Genomic DNA, 19,567 nt, shown 5'->3' with positions numbered 1-19,567 from the left:
AAATGATTTTTGATTAAATTCTGTCAGCTGTGTGGCCACATAAAATTAACAACTTTATCAGAATGTAAACAAGGTAAATGTAACAATGTAAATGTGATTTATTTCTCGTTTGAATGGTTGCCAATTACTACTTTACTTCCAGGGACTTCACCTCTAAACTGGATGTCCTCAAGGTATAGACAAAGAGAGTTTTAAGGATAAAAATATGTTGGTTATGTTAATGATTCACTTTTGAATAAAATTTCAGCCCCATCGGATCAGTATTCATTTGCCCGGATCAAATAAACAGACAGAAACCACATCTATTTAAATATAAAAATCTTCTCTTCTTGGATAATATACTTTGGTCAGAAGTATACTGTAATGTTACTTCTCGTTAAGCATTTATTTTTGGATATACGAGTATAATGGTAAAAAAATCATTAATATTTTAAATATGCTTATCCTTAATTTTATAAAACTTATCTTAATAAAAATTTAAACTTTGTTAACTTGATAAAACAAATTTTGTTGTAACACACTCACTCTTAAAATCTGCAAAAATTGATTCATCCAGTTTGTAATCGAAACCAATACTTTTACAGGATTTGATTGTGAAAACACCCATCTGTCCTTTAGTCTTCATAAACTATTTCCTTTGTAATTTGACAACATTACATTTTTTCATTATATTGAATTTTAGCCTCCTGATCACAGTTAAATACTAAATAATGGTGTAAATACCTGCATTCATGTGATCAATTTGTTGCTAAATTGCAACCGGTTTCGACTCACAAAGGAGTCATTGTCGAACCAGTACAGATGTCTTCTCGCTTCATTTGAAGGTCGTCAATTCATGATAAATAAATACATTTAACACGCACACGTACACGAACATAAAAACGTGATCGGGCGGGGGTTCCCGATCACGTCGTGTCCCGTTACCGTATTGTATCATCTTTCGTTTTTAGCCCTAAATGTTTGTTTTTATGTTCGTGTACGTGTGCGTGTTAAATGTATTTATTTATCATGAATTGACGACCTTCAAATGAAGCGAGAAGACATCTGTACTGGCCCGACGATGACTCCTTTGTGAGTCGAAACCGGTTGCAATTTAGCAACAAATTGATCACATGAATGCAGGTATTTACACCATTATTTACATTTTTTATTATCACACCCCTGTTTAGATCTCTTCTGTATACTTTTTCGTACAGCAGTTTTTTTACGGAACAAATTTTTGACAGGATTGATTTATTCGCACCCTATTTCAACAACAATAGACACTGTGACTGTAGGGCTGTAGTTTGATCTTGCGTAATTGCCTCCCCAAAAGAGGGTGTTTCCCTACAGGTGGCGGTAGGGGATCACCCCCTTGTAATATAGAGATAGGTTGTATACCCGGCAGCAATAAGCAGGTTCATAAGTGAGGAATAAAGCTTGAATGACAAAAGAAACCTCTGTTTGTCGTCTAATTTGTAAAACAATTTTTAGAAACTCAATTTTCACTTTTGTCCACATTGAAAGCTTGTTATGCTAAAGTGTACTATTTTGTTTGGAATTATAAGGACCACAACATAACAACCGGCTTTATTCCAAAAATCCGATTATCTGTTATTTCATGGGGTTTTTGTAAGAAAAAAAAACATAAGTTACGACAACTTTTGAACTCTTTTGTTCTGAATTCAAAGGACTATAACATACTGAATCTTTATCAAAATCGTTTGTGCCATTTTTGATGGAATTTTATTTTTCCATTATTTTATGGGGTTTTATGGGAAAATCAAAATTTAAAAAAAATCGCCTGTATATACCTTGGATTAGTACCTACATACCACAAAGGTACATAAAAACCGGACTACAGGTGTGGTTTGTAGCTCTGTACACATCCACACACACAGACAGACATACACACACATAATTATTTTGTCAAGCTCAATATTTATCAAGTTTGTACACATTTTAATGTCAAGACGTTATCAGTAAGTACTTGTTATTTTTTTTTTACCATAGGAATTTCAAACCTTTTTGTAATAAAATAAATATCTCTAAATAACTTGTCTTAGTCCATCATCAGCAAATATTTTGTATTCAAATTTGCATCCGATCAGAAAGCAATTTGAACATTACAAAGGGCGGATAAAGAATAAGACGAGTTATTAATTCAGGATGAGTGAGAGCCCTTTGAGGCCGCATCCCTCTGTAGAAGTCAAGTCGCTCAAACAGGCTTATTTGTATCAACATGTAACGTCAACGGGTGCCTTTGCAGTCTGGCTTTTACCGCCAAAGCTTCTTTTGCCTGTGCTTTGCTTTGGTACCGATGAATAAATGTCATCTCTTCAGATATTTCTGGATTGTAACGATGTGAAGGAATTGGATTTATTTCATGTTTATTCCGAATTCAGGTGATTGGGAGTAGCAGGTTTTTTGTTGATGCGGTTTTTATTTTGTGAGGTTTTTTATTATGTTGGCAATCATAATTTATTATAATAGTTTTTTTTTTACAAATTATTGTTTTCAAAGATAATCAAAATTCTCTGCCGAAAGTATCCCCTGTTTTGTATCTAGACCTGGATTGTATGTCTTACAATTATTTGTAAATAACTTCTTGATCAGCATTGTACGTGTTATTTAATTTACGGAAAGTAAATAAAAGAAACTTCTTATAACACTTAAAAAATATATTTACGCTTATACTGTTACTTACAAGACGGTAAATATACACAAACGATGGTAAGTGGTGATCGATTTTGATTGGACACTCCAATCATCATCAGACCCAATAGGCGAATGTCATTCAAGGGATTATGAACCAATTTTATTGCAACAAACAATCATCAAGTCACTGGAATCTTGATAAGAACCCCTTAAAAGCGAGAGTAAAGTGGTAAGCAAAGTATCAGTTTGAAACTTTTGAAACTGTTGAAACTTTTTAAGCTATTCTCAATACTATATTTAATTAACTTAAATTATGGCCCTAGATATTTATTTTATTTCAAAGCTACAAGCTTAATAAATTGTTTGAAATTTCGGTATGAAATTATAATTATCTCAAGCGTATAATATGTTAGGAATAATTGAAAATCTTCAAGTTTGTCGTGCCCGTGGTTTAGACCCCCATGTTTGTTTTGTACCAACATTTGACAAAATGATCACTTTCAAGCCCCGTTAGCCCCTCATTATGATTTGTCAGAATCATTTACTAATCACACATTTTAACTCAGTGTTGGGAAGTAGCGCACTACAAGTAGCGACGCTACAGTAGCGCGCTACTTTTTTTGTAGCGTTAGCTGTAGCGTCGCTACTTTTAAGATTTTGTAGCTTTAGCTGTAGCTAGCTACATTTTTAAAGTAGTTGTAGCGGAATTTTAGCTACTTTTCTCGCTACATTAACATTGTTTGAGATAGTGATTTTTACCATAACCTCAACCTTACGTGAAACAACCGCTTTCAAACTGAGACTTTCAAAACAATTAGGCCTACTTTCTTGGCTTCATACAGCTGGTTGCAGCCGTTTCATTCCCTATTACAACGTTGTGTGGACATGGAGACCATTAATTTGAGTGTTATCCACATTTTTAGCTCTAATTTCCTTTATTTACTACTCTATGATTACTGTCAGATAAAATAAAATCGCTAGCTGCAGACGACGTTTAAACGTTACCGGTACCAGTGACAAGACAAGCTATTGAATGCTTGCAAGTGATTGACAGAGAAATTAGTAATCAATTTAGTTTCTTTGTTATATCGATAGTGTTTTAACTGGGGTTTTAATGGAAACAAACACTAAACCTTAAAATAATGAGAAAGCTGGTCTATCAACCTTTGCTTCAGCTGTTGATTGTGGTTCATCATCACAAGCCCTTCCTTGGTTAGATTACAAAGACTTTTCAAAGGTTTACTAAATTAACAAAGAGGAAATTACCTGATGAGATTTAAGATATGCCTAGACTACATAATAATTGTAACGAAAAAATCTCCTTATAACATGAAACTTACATTAAAAAAATAGCATAGTTTGCTCCTGCTAACAGCTCTTGTATTGGACTATTCCTAGGCTATGCTATGGTTTAAGACGAATACCAAGTTCAATTATTAGGAATATACCTGTTTAGTCCTTGCAAGAACAAAGCTACTATAGCCAACTTGTTACATAGCCAAGTAGTACATGTTATTTTTACTTTACAAATTTCAACATGTTTAAATTAAAAGCCGATTTCAGGATAAGTTGCTGAATACTGTTTTCTGTACCAACTAGGTTGAAGCACAATTTGCCCTATGCATAATGACAATAAAGGACGATTTCTTGACATTGAAAAGTGTTATTCATAGAACAAGTAACTTATCACTATGGTTAAAAGTTATAGCAATGTCGTTTTTAACATTAAAAGTAAAGAAAGGCAATAAACTCCAATTTCAATAGGCTAGGCTCTGTAACACAAAAAAGTATTTTTAAATAATCGTTTTATAGTTTAAGTGGTCTTAATTGTTGATATAAGACATCTATAAATAAATCTATATTGAAGAAATAAAATGAGCTTTTAAAATATAGTTTGGTTGTATGTCCTTTCAACTTAATGAAATTTACATATAAGATGCTTAAAAATAATGCAATATTTAAAAATAAGTACTAAATATGATGGGACACCCAACTATTTGATGCTGTTGTTGTAATGTTAGGTTTATAATGCCAACAAATTAAATAAAATCTAGGAATAATTTGTTTTCCAAGTAATGTTAGATACAATAGGCTACTGACATTTCTTGTTTAAATGTTTGTTCAATAAAAATGTTGTTGCAATTAATTTTACATTTGCCTAATGTGCGTGGAATAAAAAGTAACGTCTTTGGGAAAGTAGCTAAAATTGTAGCTGTAGTTGTAGCTAGCTACTTTTTCGGAACTGTAGCTGTAGCTGTAGCTAAGCTACTTTTTTGGAAATGTAGCAGTAGTTGTAGCTAGCTACATTTTAAAAGTAGCTTCCCCAACACTGTTTTAACTTATAATTTACCTACTACTTAATGCAATGAAAATACAATTTGGGAAATAAATGTGTTAACCGAACACCCTTAATAGAATAGGTTCTACTTTTGGAGCACTAGGTTGTCTATTTTTATCAAATCACTGTCTGAGAATTTTACCCTGATAAGTCAAGTTTTTTTTATCTCTTTAAGAATCTTCCAATTACAGTTTTACTGTACAAGTTAATATAGCGTAATAAATATGTGTGTTTAAATGATTGCTGCTAAGTCCATTTATTTTGGAGACAGCCAGTAGACTTATCCCATAGTAAAATCTGAAATTTCCGTTGATGCGTTTATTTTTGTTACATATTAAGTGCAATTAAGTCTAGTCTTATGCACCGCCTTCTAAGTTATATTGAGTTAAATGGGAGCATTTCCGTACAATACATGTAAATTTGAGACATTAGTCAACTCCAAAGCATTTTCATCTCAACTTTGACGTTCTTTGTAGCATGTTGCCATCAACTTAAATAAAAAAACAAAATATTTAGATATTAACGAGAAGTTAGAGTTGTTTAAAGGAAACCTTTTGAAGTTTTATCCTCGATAAGCCTTGAGATAACATCAGACTCCATCAAATTACTCTTCCTGTCGGGCCATTATTATTGCAGATGCTGGGAGATTGTTTCATTGGATACTAAAATGTAAATGTTAGGATTCAATATTCAAGAGTTTTATTTGTCGTTAGGCATATACAGTTATAAATTTGATATTGTAAGATATTAAAACTAAATATGAATATTTCTAGAAAACTAGAAAGTGCAAAATGATCTTAGTTGGAAGAATAAAAGGAAAAGTTAATATTTGTACATTCATTCTATAATTACTCTAAATACTACGAATAATAATCTAATCATAAAATCAAACATTAAATAAAAACAATGATGGACTTAAAACAGAGTGAAAAATGTTAATGTTTTTGCAGTCAATGGCTTTAGTTTCTTTTAAATGTGTAAACATTTTAAAATAAAATTACAGGTCAAATCTGAAGCTATCAATCAATTTGTATTTTGTCTATATTGGGTATATTAACAGTTGCACTTAAATAGTGTGTAAAATTAATAGTTCCATTAATTTTTTAAAATAAAAAAGTATTTTAAGTTTAAAAAAAATTATTATTGGCTTAAATCACCTATGAGGAACCATTTCTATTGCCAACGTATAAATCATATTTAATAACAAACTTTTAAATATTACATAATTTGAGCAAAATTTCTTACCAAATAAGTTCATCTAAACATCTTTGTTTCTCATGCAGAATCAACCAAGATTTTAAGGTTTGTCAATATCTATCACTTCTTGGCATCAAAATTAGTAGCAAATTTACATCCTAAAAACGTTTCTTCTTAATTAAAAAAAGTACGTCAAGTCAGAAAAAGTAGTAATGTTTCAAGTTTTGTCTATGAGGAAAGTAAACAGTTTTTACCATGAGATTAATCATCAGCTCTTTCTGATTATGATGAACCATAAGTAACAAATTTACACCCACTTAATTTTGTGTAACGTATTAAAGAGTAAGATTTCCTTTTGAAGTCAGTAAATAAATTTTAAAACTGACAATTTTGTCTCAAAAGAAAACAAACTGTTTTAACCTTATCGCTTACTGATAATTATCCTGAACAAATTGCCCTCTTAAAACTCAAATTGAAAACACTAAAACATAATGCGATGGATTTGGTTTGAGCCCCAATTAGGACTCATCACCGTGGTAACACAGGTGAAATCCCCCCCCCCCCCCCCCCCCAACATCGGTATCCGGGCTTTTTGCAGCTTCTTAGTGACTGGTGTCAGTTTATATTTCTTTAATCTTTGCTCTCTGATAAGACAAAGTTTGTGAGAACTTCACCCTGCCTTTGAATACTTTGCAATTCCGACTTTTAATCTGAGCGTGTATACAAGCGGTCTTTGACTTAGCAAACTTTTAATGACACATTTCATTACTCTCATGAAGCATTTCTTCGTAGTGGTTGTTATATTTTTTGTCACCAAAAGAGTCAAGGATAGAGTCACCACAAAGGAGGCAAGCATACACTAATGGCTTTTTATGATCAATATTTTCAATTCAAATAAGTATCAGACGTATATAATTGTCTCAGTAGTATCGGTATTTCATATTCTCTATGAGGCCTACTTTTAATAGGCATTTGTATGGTATTGAAGAAATTGTTGAATAGTGAATATAACCAATTATTTATTTACACAACATTTATCTAACATTAATCCTTCAAAAGGACATACTACAAGGCTGTTTAAGAAATTGTTGATGTAAAAGAATTGTTTTATAAATTCTTCATCATTGTGTATAGGCTACACTTTTGGTCTAAACTGATGTTGTGTATACAGTAGTTTAATATTTAAATGTATTAACTCATTTTTATAAACTTCTGGGATTAATTAAGAGTTGGCTTCAGCTTCAAATGTTACAAGGGTGTTTCTTATGATTGGGGATCAAACTGATGACTTAGGAGCGCAAATCAAGAAAACAGACTGCTCAGGAAATAAAAAGAAAAATGAGCAAATCAATATGTAATAAGCATTATTCGTATGGGTTTGGCGTGATTGATTAAAAGCTACTTTATGTTAAATTAGTGACATCAACAACCACACATATCGTGGGGTGGTTTCTTACATACAGTTTTACTTGTATAACTTAATTTTGCTAGTTAAAATGAAATAAACATTTCTTGTCATTAGTTACATGATTGAATCACTTACAAATAAAATTGAACATTGCTCAAGTTAAACCCTAACGTTGAAAACTGTACACTCTTAATGTCAAAACCACTTGCAATCATATTAAAACCCCATGATGTTAATGAACACTTTTTTACATTTAAGAACGCTGTTTTATTTTTCTAATTCTATTGCTCATTACCTTTTCATAATTACAAACTCACAAAGACAGAAATGTTTTGTTTTCAAATACTAAAGAAATTAAGTTTATCGCATATGAGAGGGCAGTCTGACCAATGGCATCCGGGGTCGTCATGGAGACAGCCACTTGTTCGCATTGTCTGGTTCTCGGACATCATTCTTTGCTTTTGCGAATCCCGTTTGTGAAATAAACATATTGGCCTAAAACGTCTGTCGGTTAACGAAAATGTGATTTGTTGCTGCACATTGTTGAGCCTTTGTCGTTTGTTTTCAGTCTCGACGTTCAAGTCTTTTGAGTGTCTCGCGCAAACGTTTTGATGTTCTTGTGATACACAGTTCTTGTTTTGCATTTGCGATTGAATATTTATTTTGTTATATACAAAGTGCTGATTCGAAACTGTGTTTGTAATAATATTGTGTTATATTCCAATGCAGCATGCTTTTAGCATTCCAATGTCATAAAAATATATTATGTGCAGATAAATAGAGATTAGTTAAAGGTATTGGAATAGCCAACTAGTTCTTAGTTGGTGTCGGTGATTTGTAAAAATCGAGTTACTGGAATTAAATATGGAACTATCGTAGGTTTTTTAACTAATGCTTATGAACTGACTGTTTTGTCTCTTATTTACATTCTGACGTGGTTAAACATTTAACTGAACGATCAGTTGTTAAAATAACAATAATTCACTTTTAAACCTTTATAAAGAGAGTAGGCCAGCATCACTTTTGAAAGCGAAGTCTAGAATAAATCAAATGCAAGAGGGGCGAAGTCTTAAAGGAAATTGCATTTTTAGTGACCATTCTTCTCTCTACTAGGTCATTTTGGTTGACACCTTGATCGTAAAAATCGGAAGTAGGATGGTTGGAAATGGGATGTAACAGAGAAAACCCTCGTATTAAGTATTTAGATTATTGTGTGGCGATAGAGCCTTAACCGATAGACGTTAACATAAATTGATCCTACAATGATTTATGTTAAAGCTGTTAATAGTGGATATCTTTTCTGTATTTTACTGCAAGACTCCATTCGCTCTCCGAAGATAAATTTTGTCCAAGCTTATTTTACATAGTCTTGAAATTTTTAATAACTAAATCTGCAAGTTACAAAGCATTTCCTCTTGATTTGGCAGAACCCCTGATACAGTGATTGCAGATAGGGGAGAGCTGCACCTGCAGGGTGAGTCATAGACACAGGTAGGGTGGTGGGACTACCTGGCGGAGGGTTTACAATAGCAGATTAGTCCCCTTCACATCCCCTGGCCTTGAGTGACTCATCATCTGTCAATCAATATGTGGAGGTGGAAGAATTGCATATGGGCTTTGAGTATAGATTCGATGTAGCAAAATAAATGGGTGGGTTATAGCTCTCTACTAGCCGTCAGATGGTCGCTGGTTTATTCGTGAGAAAAGTTCTAAAATACCTGGTTGTTTCCTTGTGGTCCAAGTTACTGGATTATGCGCATTTCGGTGCGAACACGATCGTCAGATCCATAGTATTTATTAATCTTGCCTGAAGAAGTGCGTTGAAAGTTTAAAACGAGACACAAAAACATAAAAAACAATAGTCAATTATTTAGATTTAACATGGTTTGTCTTTAGTGATGCGTGCATGTGTAGCGCAACATGGAAGCGCGCCGAATGTGTGTCGAGACTTGACTGAGGATGAGACTTGGTTGTGATCTGACCTTTGTCCTGATGATGTGGCTAGTGCAGCATTGTTTGGGCTATTGTCTAATTTCACTATGGTTTCAAAGAGAATATTGGACTACAGGGTGTTTTTGTCATTTAGCAGGTTGTTTGTATCAATTTTGCTAGCTCTGTAAATTTTAAATTGTTCCAATGCTGTCATTATATTCTTCCTTTTTTACAAATACGTAGAGGTTTCAAGTTTTCTGTTACACGTGTATAACTGTGGTTACTAGTTACTAAATGGTCTTAATGGTTTAAGTTTTTAAAACCTTTTATTTAACTATCAATTTTTGGTCCGGAAACACCACAACAAGAAATGAAAAGTAGTTAGTTTTTTGATGGTTCGTAACTGGATCAAGCTGTCCTTGATCATTGGGCAACTTTTAGAGCTTTTGGGATAAATGCTGCTGGCTTTGAAAAAAATCTTGTCTTACTCATCTAAATTGCTGAAAAAGGAATCTCGATCTTCTACACTCATCTTCATATTCTTAAGGGCTATTTAAAAAAAAAAACTGAATAATCTTTTGGGTTCCGGTTCCTATCAAATATTCGTAAAATAAAATCCAAAGAAATTCAAATCAAGTGTCATAAACTATAGGCTCACTTAACTTTGTTCTCCTTGAGTAAAATTGATCAATAAAAAAATGGCTACAGGTAGTCGGTATGTCTAAATCCAGAATCCAAAATCAATGATACTTTATAGGTAGTTAATAAAGTTTGACATTACCTATTAGCAATTGAATTCAGGTCTTAAATAGGTTTTCAGAGTGAAATTATTTGAAGTTGAATTAATTTATTAACTAATAAACAATATCAAAGTAGGTATAACAAATTCAAGTTTAATTTTATCTCTGAGACATCCTTGCATTTATATTGGTAAATGAGTCATCCAAACCCTCATCTTGTTTTCTAAATCAACCTGGTTTCAGAGAGTATCTTTAAAATTAACTTCATGTTCAATTAAATATCGATGTTTGAATTTAAAATCCTGAGAATTTGAGTTACCCAGATAGTCACTGATGCAGTTAGTGAATCTTTAAGAGTTGTATGCAGCAAGATTAATTGAATTTCACAGAAACTGCATACCGTATTGGAAATCAACGTTTAGAATAATTTTAAATTTACCTAAACAAACTATTACGATGAAAATTGAAAAAGCTGGAAATTCATTTGAATAATTATGGCTGAGAGAAACCAACAAAAAGATTACAAGAAAATCATCGAGGGAAAACTAGGAAACATTTATTTTAAACCCAACGGTTTGATAGAAACTTGTGTTTGCTTGAGATAGTTGGAGATTGCTTGTTTGATTGGAAGGACATTTTGTTGACATCAACTTGTACAAAAGTATTCATATCGCAACCACGACAGCAGGGGTAAGTTGGAAGGAAAGCTGTGGGAATCGTCAGGTGTCTTCCCTTTCGCTTGTCTCTTTGTCTCTCAGTCTCCATCGGCAATCTCTGTCTCTTTCACTTCCATCTCTGGCCTTCAGAAGCATTGAATTCTTTGCAGGGATTGTCTTTTGTTTGGTTCAAAATTCTATGACGCTTTGTGAAGAATGTGAAGCAATTTTTGTAAAATTTGTTTGACGGTTGTACAACTTGAATCATTTGAGATTTTTAGTTTGGTATTAAATTTATTAAATTAGTTAAATTTATTAAATCACTTATTAAATTTATTAAATTTATATAAGTGTAATTAGTTGTCGTATCATTGATGTAAGAACACATAATAAATTTAATATGGAACTAAGCGGTGAAGTGTATTACCAGTAGTTATCCTTCTAAATAGATTAAATATTTACTTCTGTGTAAAACGGCAACTTTTTCTGGAATTTTCTGCCAGAAGAAAATTATTTTTAATCATATTCGTTGTAAAAAGTAATCAAACCACAAATATTGAAAAATAATCATAGTTTTTGGGTACCACTTAATACTGTAGACTCCCTCTTATCCGGACTCCTCGGGACCGAGGCCAGTCCGGATAATTGCTTTTCCGGTTAAACCGACGTCGGAAGCTGGTTAAACCAATGTGCTGATAAAAATTTTCCGGTTAAAGAGATGTCATTTCCGCCGAATGTAGTCCGGTTAAACCGATGTCCGGTTAAAAGGTGTCCGGATAAGAGGGAGTCTACTGTAGCTTTAAAATGGCATTTTTCATTAAAAGATTCATCTGTGTGTGTTAACCATTTTTTTGGTTATATTTCCAACTATACAGTAACTAATTCATTCATTATTTAGCTAAATAATTCCCAAACCGAAATAGTATAGCTATCTACTATTATAAACAAGTGTAAATAGTAATAATCTTTGGGCTTTATGCAGAATGTACATGTTTGGATAATAAGGGGAGTAATGGGTAAACTCATCGAAGGAATTTTGCAAGTTAGAATAAATGTATAGCTAAACTCTTTAACTCTAGCTGGCTGTTTTTTTATATCTGCGTGTATGGAAAACAGATTTTGCAGATAAATTTGTTTGCAAGTTTGTTCAGTCAATTTATACTAAACCATTGAGCATCCACTAAACATGCTGTGAAAACTACCATTTTCACAAACTCTCCAAACTAAAGCTATGTTTCATTTACAAACAGTTTGAAACACTAAGTTTCACTGGTGCAAGCGAACCTAATAGTGTGAGAATATTAATAACGTTTGATCCCGGCTCATACTTCAGATTCCATGTGCTCATCAGTAACTTTGATATAATTATGAGAACCTGTGAAGCATACCCGACTCACACAATACCGGTACCGCAACTTGATCATCATGTTGAATTTGTAACTTGTAACTTATCATATTGGACCAAATTCTTAGGCCTTATTAGTGGTTACTTGTTAGTGGTGTGGAACAGTTATTAGATTACTGATTTCTTTTCATCGGGAAATTTTAAATTCTTCTCACCTTAGAGACGCATCTTAATTCTAGATATTTGATTGGTAGATCTATAGATCAAAGGAGGTTTTGAACGACATGGTTGAGACATAAAAAATATATCAAGGTCATTGATGCACATATTTTTGCCTGTATAATAAATTTAGATAAGAACAAGTAAATAGACTTTATGATTACGAGTTAACATTAGTATTGAGTCAATAGGTCAATAGAAAGAGTCAATGCAAGTCATTAAAGGCATTCTTTGTATTTAAGATAACGATAAGACATAATAAAAACAAAATTAAATCAAATTTTCTTTACTCAAAAGATAGGTACAGTTTTTTTTACACTGAATGGCAATACACAATTTTTCTATCCTTAAAGAAAGTAAATGTACATATATTGGATTGATAACTGTCTACACTAGAATATAAACTAAATGGTAACAAAAATTTATTGTCAGGGAGGTGGAAATTGTTTCTTCTAACATTTAAAACTGTCTGTACCAAACAGTTTTCTTATTAACTTGTTACTGTTTTCATTACTTCCATCGTTGGTGAAGAAAAGTGAACAGTAGTTGTGTCAAAAATATACTGCCTATGCTTTAATAATGTTTTCTTTGAATTTTTCATAAGTTTTTTCAATGCCCACCATTGGCTTTAAACCCTACTAGGCGTCTTCTCATCCTATAAAAAAATCTGATGCTTTTTTGATTTATGTTCTATGTTTGGTTACGTTTCAATGTACTACCTAACTTAATATTTTTAAATTTATTTAGTTTTAATATAGCCTAGTTAAAGTTTTAAGATACTTCTTGATTAGCATTAAACACGTTGGAGCTATCATACAATTATAATAAAATATGTCTTCCAACTCTTTTAAATATATATATATATATATATATATATACACACTCATCTGTAAACATTTACAAGATATATATATATATATATAAATATTCCTATATCAATTGATTCAACTATTTGCAATAGTCGTGATCCAACTATTTTATTATTCATCTATAATATGTATACAAGGCGTGATAGCCGACTAGTTGAGTCCAGTTTCGCTAATTTGTATCAAAAGTTCACGAGGCTGCGACTAGTGCCACTTTAAAGTGCCCTCTCAATTTTGATCCCCCCACTTTTTCCCCTTGACCAGTTGCATTGAGTTGTTGTGATTGGTCCAGGAGGCAACGGGGGGCAAGCTGTAGCCATGGCGACGGCGTTGGGAGCCAACAACGGTGCTGCCACAGCGGCCAGTGGTGCCACCATCACAGTAGTCGCTACCAACCAGATTCTACAGGTGAATTGTGTTTGTGTTTATTGTTTAGTTGTATCAGTGGCGTCGTAGTTTGTTCCGTGAAAAATCTAGGTAAAATTTGTGGAAGTAGTTTTTGTTGTGAGTTGTTGCCGGTGTTGAATTGGGTTTGTTATGTGTATTTTAAAATATTTTATGAAAAAAACTAGGATAAAGTTTAAATGAGAGGGGTACAATATTTTTATACTTTAAAAATATTTAATTAGGTTGTTTAAAAACATGATTGTATATAGTAAAAAATTAAGTCTCGTTTTTGTAGTTGTTTAAAAAGTGTTTAAATGTTTAATTTGCAGTTTATTTTAAAATATGCCAGTAAATAGTCTAAAACCAAGGTGTAGTTTTGTAATTAAATTGCATAAACTTATCACATCACAATTTTTTCATACATCACATATTTAATTTGAAGTATATTTAAAACTTGTTATTAAAGTGAAAATTGTGACGGTTAAATTTCATAAAACATCAACATTTTTTAATTAAAGAAGACAAATGTTTTATACCTGATGTATTTAATTTTGAGTTTATTAAAAAATGATAATACAAGTCTACATTAAGATCACGTTTTTGCTATTAAAACCTAACCAAATAATTTTGAATGAAAAATCTCATATTTTTATACTATACATTTTCAATAACTTACATGTATGTTGTTTATTTAAAATAAGTTTTATTTGAGCAGAGACCAATTTTACTATATAGGAGGGAATTTTCTAATTCAGTATGAATTTCAACCCATAAAGGGCATTAAAGTGACAATAAGTAAAATAGGTAACCAATACTTTGCCAAAGTGTAAAAGCTTGTAAGTTTTTTTATTAATACATGGTTTTTACTTACATTTTAACTGTTTTGTAGTTTTTTAAGAAATTGATCATTTTTTTTAATTTGTGGAAAAGTTAGTATACATACTATGGTACCGGTACAGATTTTGCAATTCAATTTCTAAAAACAAAATATATTTGATTGAGAGACAATATTTTCATACCAGACATTTTTTCATCTACATGAATTTATGTGTAGTTCATTTATAAAACTTAAGTTGAGGAAATATGCCAAAACAAAAAGGAATCTCAGGAAGGAAATTCAGTATTTATTTCAAGTTATAAAGGTTCATTCATTGTTGTCAGAACAAAGAAAATACATACGGTAACCAATACTTTTTCAAAACATACTGAAACTCTCTTGTTCATTAATCAATGTTATGTAGTATATGGGAATAACTGATAAATGATTTGCCACAGGAATAAATTAAACTATTTTTTTTTACAGAAAATAATTATTTTGTATTAAATTGAACAAATTTAATGAGTAAATATCATGGCAATTATGGTAATACCACAAATTGAGCATAAAAACTGCTACTAATTAAAACTGATTAGTTAAAATTTTCAAGCATTTTATAAACTAGTTATTGAACGCTTTAATAATTTAAACATAATCCTGTAGAGACCCACTCACCCACTGAACTATAGGTTAACTATAGGTCTGATAAATATATTACAAAATTTAATCATAATAAATTCTTAAAATAATTATTCCTGCACAATATTCTATAGCTATGAAATTAACAAAATGCCAATAATGTTGGAGTATAGGTTTTTACTGTGTATTAAGCTGTTAAAGCACATTAAATATTTTAATGACATTTCTAGGTAATAATATTAGTATAAAATATATTCTTCTTAATCTACTTTGTAATTATTTCTGATTAAAAATGAATTTGTTATTTATTTTCACAATAGGTCAGTAGTTAAAATAACAACTATTATTCTGCTCATAAATAATTAAAATTGTAATTAATAATATTTTTAATAAATAAACATAACAATAATTTAGAATTAAAAACATTTAAGATCACTTCAATTTTTTAGTTTAATCTTTTTTCATTCTTGCTAATTGACATTTTACTCATTACTACTCTAAAGAAATGTTATTGTACGCTTATAGACCTAAAATCTTTTATTAGGAATGTTTAAAAAATCTGAGCAAGCCAAATACACATTGATATTGCTGCAGTTATAATGCTTGGTCTGATAACTATTCAAATGGTAATGACATTCTATCTTTTAAAATACACCAAGGTTTTTAGGTTCCTTAGGCTTTCTATACTTTTTTAGAATTCTTAGTTCATGTATTATGTGTTATAATTTATTTTCTATTGAATGGATTGTAAACTATTTAAGTGAAAGAATATATTCAAGTATTTTGAAATTAAACACTCTTACACATATCATAAGCATGAGAAGACATTTTCATCATAACACTTATAATGCACTCCAGTCTTTCTTTATTCAAAATTACTCTTTGGAATTTTGGTACTTTCCTGTTAAAGGGAACATTCATTATTATCGATGATTTCTGTTCGATATATCGATATTTTTGTTTTCCATCCGATATATTGATAGTAACAAATTGAAACATATCAGCTGATAAGTACGATATAGGATACAGTAGATAAATATTGTTCAGTATCAACAAACAATAAGAAAAAAATTATATTGAAATGAAACTGTTCTAAACTAACCTAACCAACCAAACTTGCTGTAACATTTCAAAATTCCGTTTGATAGCCTATTCCCCATATGACTTTTCTGTTATCAAATGGAATTTTGAAACGGTAACTTAGCCTATACAGCAAGTTTGGTTAGTTATGTTAGGTTAGTTTAGAATAGTGTCATATCCTAATCCAATATATAGGCTATTATTTTTGCCTAAACAAGGTTAGTTCCTAATTTGTAATTTAAATGTGTTTGAAGATATTAAAACAGAAGGAATACCAATCGTGAAGTAAAACAAAAATATCGAGATATCGAACAGAAATCATCGATAATAATGAATGTTCCCTTTAACAGGAAAGTACCGGAATTTTTCATTCAGGTTTTGTAATAAGGCTTATGAAATAACACTCAACTTGTGTATTTACTAAGCCAAGCAGCTTCATGGTTAAAGTTCTCGCCTAATAATCAGAAGATAACCAAAACGATCCAAAAAAGTCCTAGTAGTTTTTTTAACAATTCAAAACTGGACCCAGACATTCCTGATTGGGGCTTTTAATAAATGACCCTGGTGTAGTCACCGGTAGTCTGTTTAAAAGCTACAAAAAGCATATCATGTTTACACTCATTAGCACATATTCAGGATAAAATACAGCATTGTGTGCGTTGACATTTTTTATGTAATAATATCTATCACGATTTTGCAATAAATCGCCTAATTGGTTCATATTCATTTCAGTAGTCGATAAAAAATCTACAAAAAGCTACTCATTCTTAATTTGTATTAGGGTTAAAATACACAGCATTAGACCCTATCTATAATGGTACAATGGTATGATTTGGTAAAAATATCTATTAACTTGCCTGAGGTATTTTTTTTTAATAAAAGCTTTGACTTATGATGAAACTAGACATTCCATCCCCATGTTTAAATTTTCTCTGCTTTTAAAATCTAAATGGATATAGTTGACATGAGCCTCCAACAGATTGTACTGATGTAAATTACTGTTTTCTGACGAATATGCAGGCTTTTCAACCAAGTCAAACTGATGGGTTGCCTTATTGTAAGCTATAGACTCTGTTATGCCCCATTAACTATCTCAATAATTGAATTGTTGACACCAACACATTCTATGACTGGCTCACAGAACTATGTTCTTTTTGAATAAAAGATTGTCAGCTGGTCCATGTAGATGGGATGTCTAATTCACTATTCAAAAGTCAATGGTAGAAGTTAAGTTAAACGGAACCATGGCCTGTAGGTTACTCCGACTGTGGTGACAGTGCAGACAAGAGAACACTCGCCAGATACCATATCTATAACAGCTGTGCCAACGTCACATCCGACTTTGTCTCAGGTAGCCAGCTGATCAGCTGATCTTAGCTTGCTAGCATGGTGTGCTGCAAAGTGACAACTACTCTCGCTTTGTCAACATTTTATTCTGCTTTGTAACAGTTTAGCATGGTGTGCTGCATCGTTACAGTCTTATTTAACACTACTGGAATTGATTTAGTATTGTGTGACGCTTAGTAAAAACCTAGATCACATAGATATGTACATCATACTTCACGGAAATAAGGTACTTTTCCATCTGTATTGATAGGCTGGAAAGTTGCCCTTTGCCGTGCCTATACACGGAAAAGTAACGTAATGTACTTTTACCGTGCACTTAGTCAGCTGATTAAATGATCAGCTAATTGCAACGGCCTAATTTGTTTGAAATATAAAAATATTATAATTTATATTTTGTCCTAAATAAATTGTGTTATGACTTTCAAATGTACTAATTTTTCTGTGTAGTATGATGTAAAGTATTGTACGTTACTCGCCCGGTAAGGTTTACTGTACTCGCACGGTAAGACACCACTTACAGGGCTAGTAATGTCATATACTATTTCTATAAACATAATAACAATCCCACTCACAAGCACTCAGGATTGTGATTTGTAGAATGTAGAAATAGAAGCTAGCTTATGTTAGAAGAAGTACATGTAGGGGATAGAAGACACATTAAAACATACAACTTTTAGTCTCCTGGGGGACTTTTTCACACTTAAAACACACACACACACTTTGACTTTCAGGGGGAAAAATACTGTGTGTTTTATAGCCTACCTGCATTTCTCCTAAGGTAATCTAGCTGATATCTCTTCATTCTTCAAATCAAAATCCTGGCCCAGAGACTTTCCTTGAACAAAACTCACTCAGTATAGTGCAATTCTAGCTTACCAACAGTTTTACTTGTAAGCATAGTGATAGACTCAATCACTAGGTTAGCGACAGTCTCACTCACTAGCATTGCTACAGCCCTCTCACAATTATTGCAACAATCTCACTCAGTATCATTAAGCAACTGTTTCACTCACAAGTCAAACAATAACCTCAAAAAGAAGCGACTTAACAGTACTACTCTAGCAAGTGCTGCTTTGTCAACATACTATATTTAGATCTTTAGAATGTTGTGAGATTTTAGAAATTCTTACTAGCATTGTCTGCAGCTTTGTGACAGTCTAGTTCACTAGAAGGTTGGTAGAAAATCTAAATCACTTGCATTGTGACTAGATCACCTTTTTAGTACAATGTAAAACATGCTTACTCACTAGTATTGAAACAACCTAACTTATTGCATGGTTTTCTGCTTTGTGACAGAATATATTAATAGTGTTGTGATATAAATTCTTGCTGTAGCAAACTCACTACAATTCTCACTCACTTGACTGCCCTGTAATGGAATAGATTTTCTAGATCACAGTGGGAAATTAAAGTCTCATCCCCGAGGATTGTGACAAAATAACATTCATAAGCATTATGATCGCCTTGACATGGTGTGCAGCTTTTTGACATGATCGCAAGAATGTGATTATCCTAAAAAGTCTCGCTTACTAGTAATGTGTGCTTTTGTAAAACAGTCTTCCTTATCATATCTCAATCCTGTTATATTGTTAGTAGATAGTCTTGCTCTTTAGTATTGTTACTGTATCGCTAGCATAGATTACTACTTTGTGACTGTACTTGTCTTCCTAATGAGTGGCCAAAGAGATTTGGTTAAATTAGTTTGAAGTTAGTCCCCCCCCCCCCCCCAAATAAAAACTACAAAACTGAAAAAGCACCCACACACAACACAAGCAAGATCCTATTTGTTGCAGGTTGTCAGTCATTAGTTGATGCTTAAATATTTAATATGATATTGAGGAAAACATGTGTTTGACCCTATCATCAACTAAGATTAGGCTTGGTTGGATTAGATTTTATGCTGCATCCTGGCCGGAGACAACATTGGACAGTTTGGTTACTTACTAGACCTAACAGTCA

The 19,567-nt window shown here is 32.1% G+C and overlaps 1 protein-coding gene across 5 annotated transcripts in view; it reads left to right on the top strand.

Moving 5' to 3' along the window:
• Positions 1-19,567, top strand: part of LOC128994615 (DNA-binding protein RFX2-like) — a 69,202-nt gene that overhangs the window by 9,432 nt on the left and 40,203 nt on the right. For 4 of the 5 annotated variants that reach the window (XM_054419284.1, XM_054419283.1, XM_054419282.1 and 1 more), the window contains exons 2-3: positions 13,631-13,746; positions 17,517-17,612. In XM_054419284.1, the coding sequence (XP_054275259.1) occupies positions 13,631-13,746; positions 17,517-17,612 (212 nt within the window). The remainder of the gene's footprint in view (positions 1-13,630; positions 13,747-17,516; positions 17,613-19,567) is intronic. The other variant, XM_054419286.1, reaches the window with a different exon arrangement.

This window comes from Macrosteles quadrilineatus, unplaced genomic scaffold (genome assembly GCF_028750875.1).
Source record: "Macrosteles quadrilineatus isolate MER2022 unplaced genomic scaffold, UCM_ALF_1.0 Scaffold_5__1_contigs__length_97177068, whole genome shotgun sequence".
NCBI classification, from domain to species: domain Eukaryota; kingdom Metazoa; phylum Arthropoda; class Insecta; order Hemiptera; family Cicadellidae; genus Macrosteles; species Macrosteles quadrilineatus.
The sequence above is the reverse complement of the archived record's forward strand: the minus strand, read 5'-3'. Positions and strand labels throughout refer to the sequence as shown.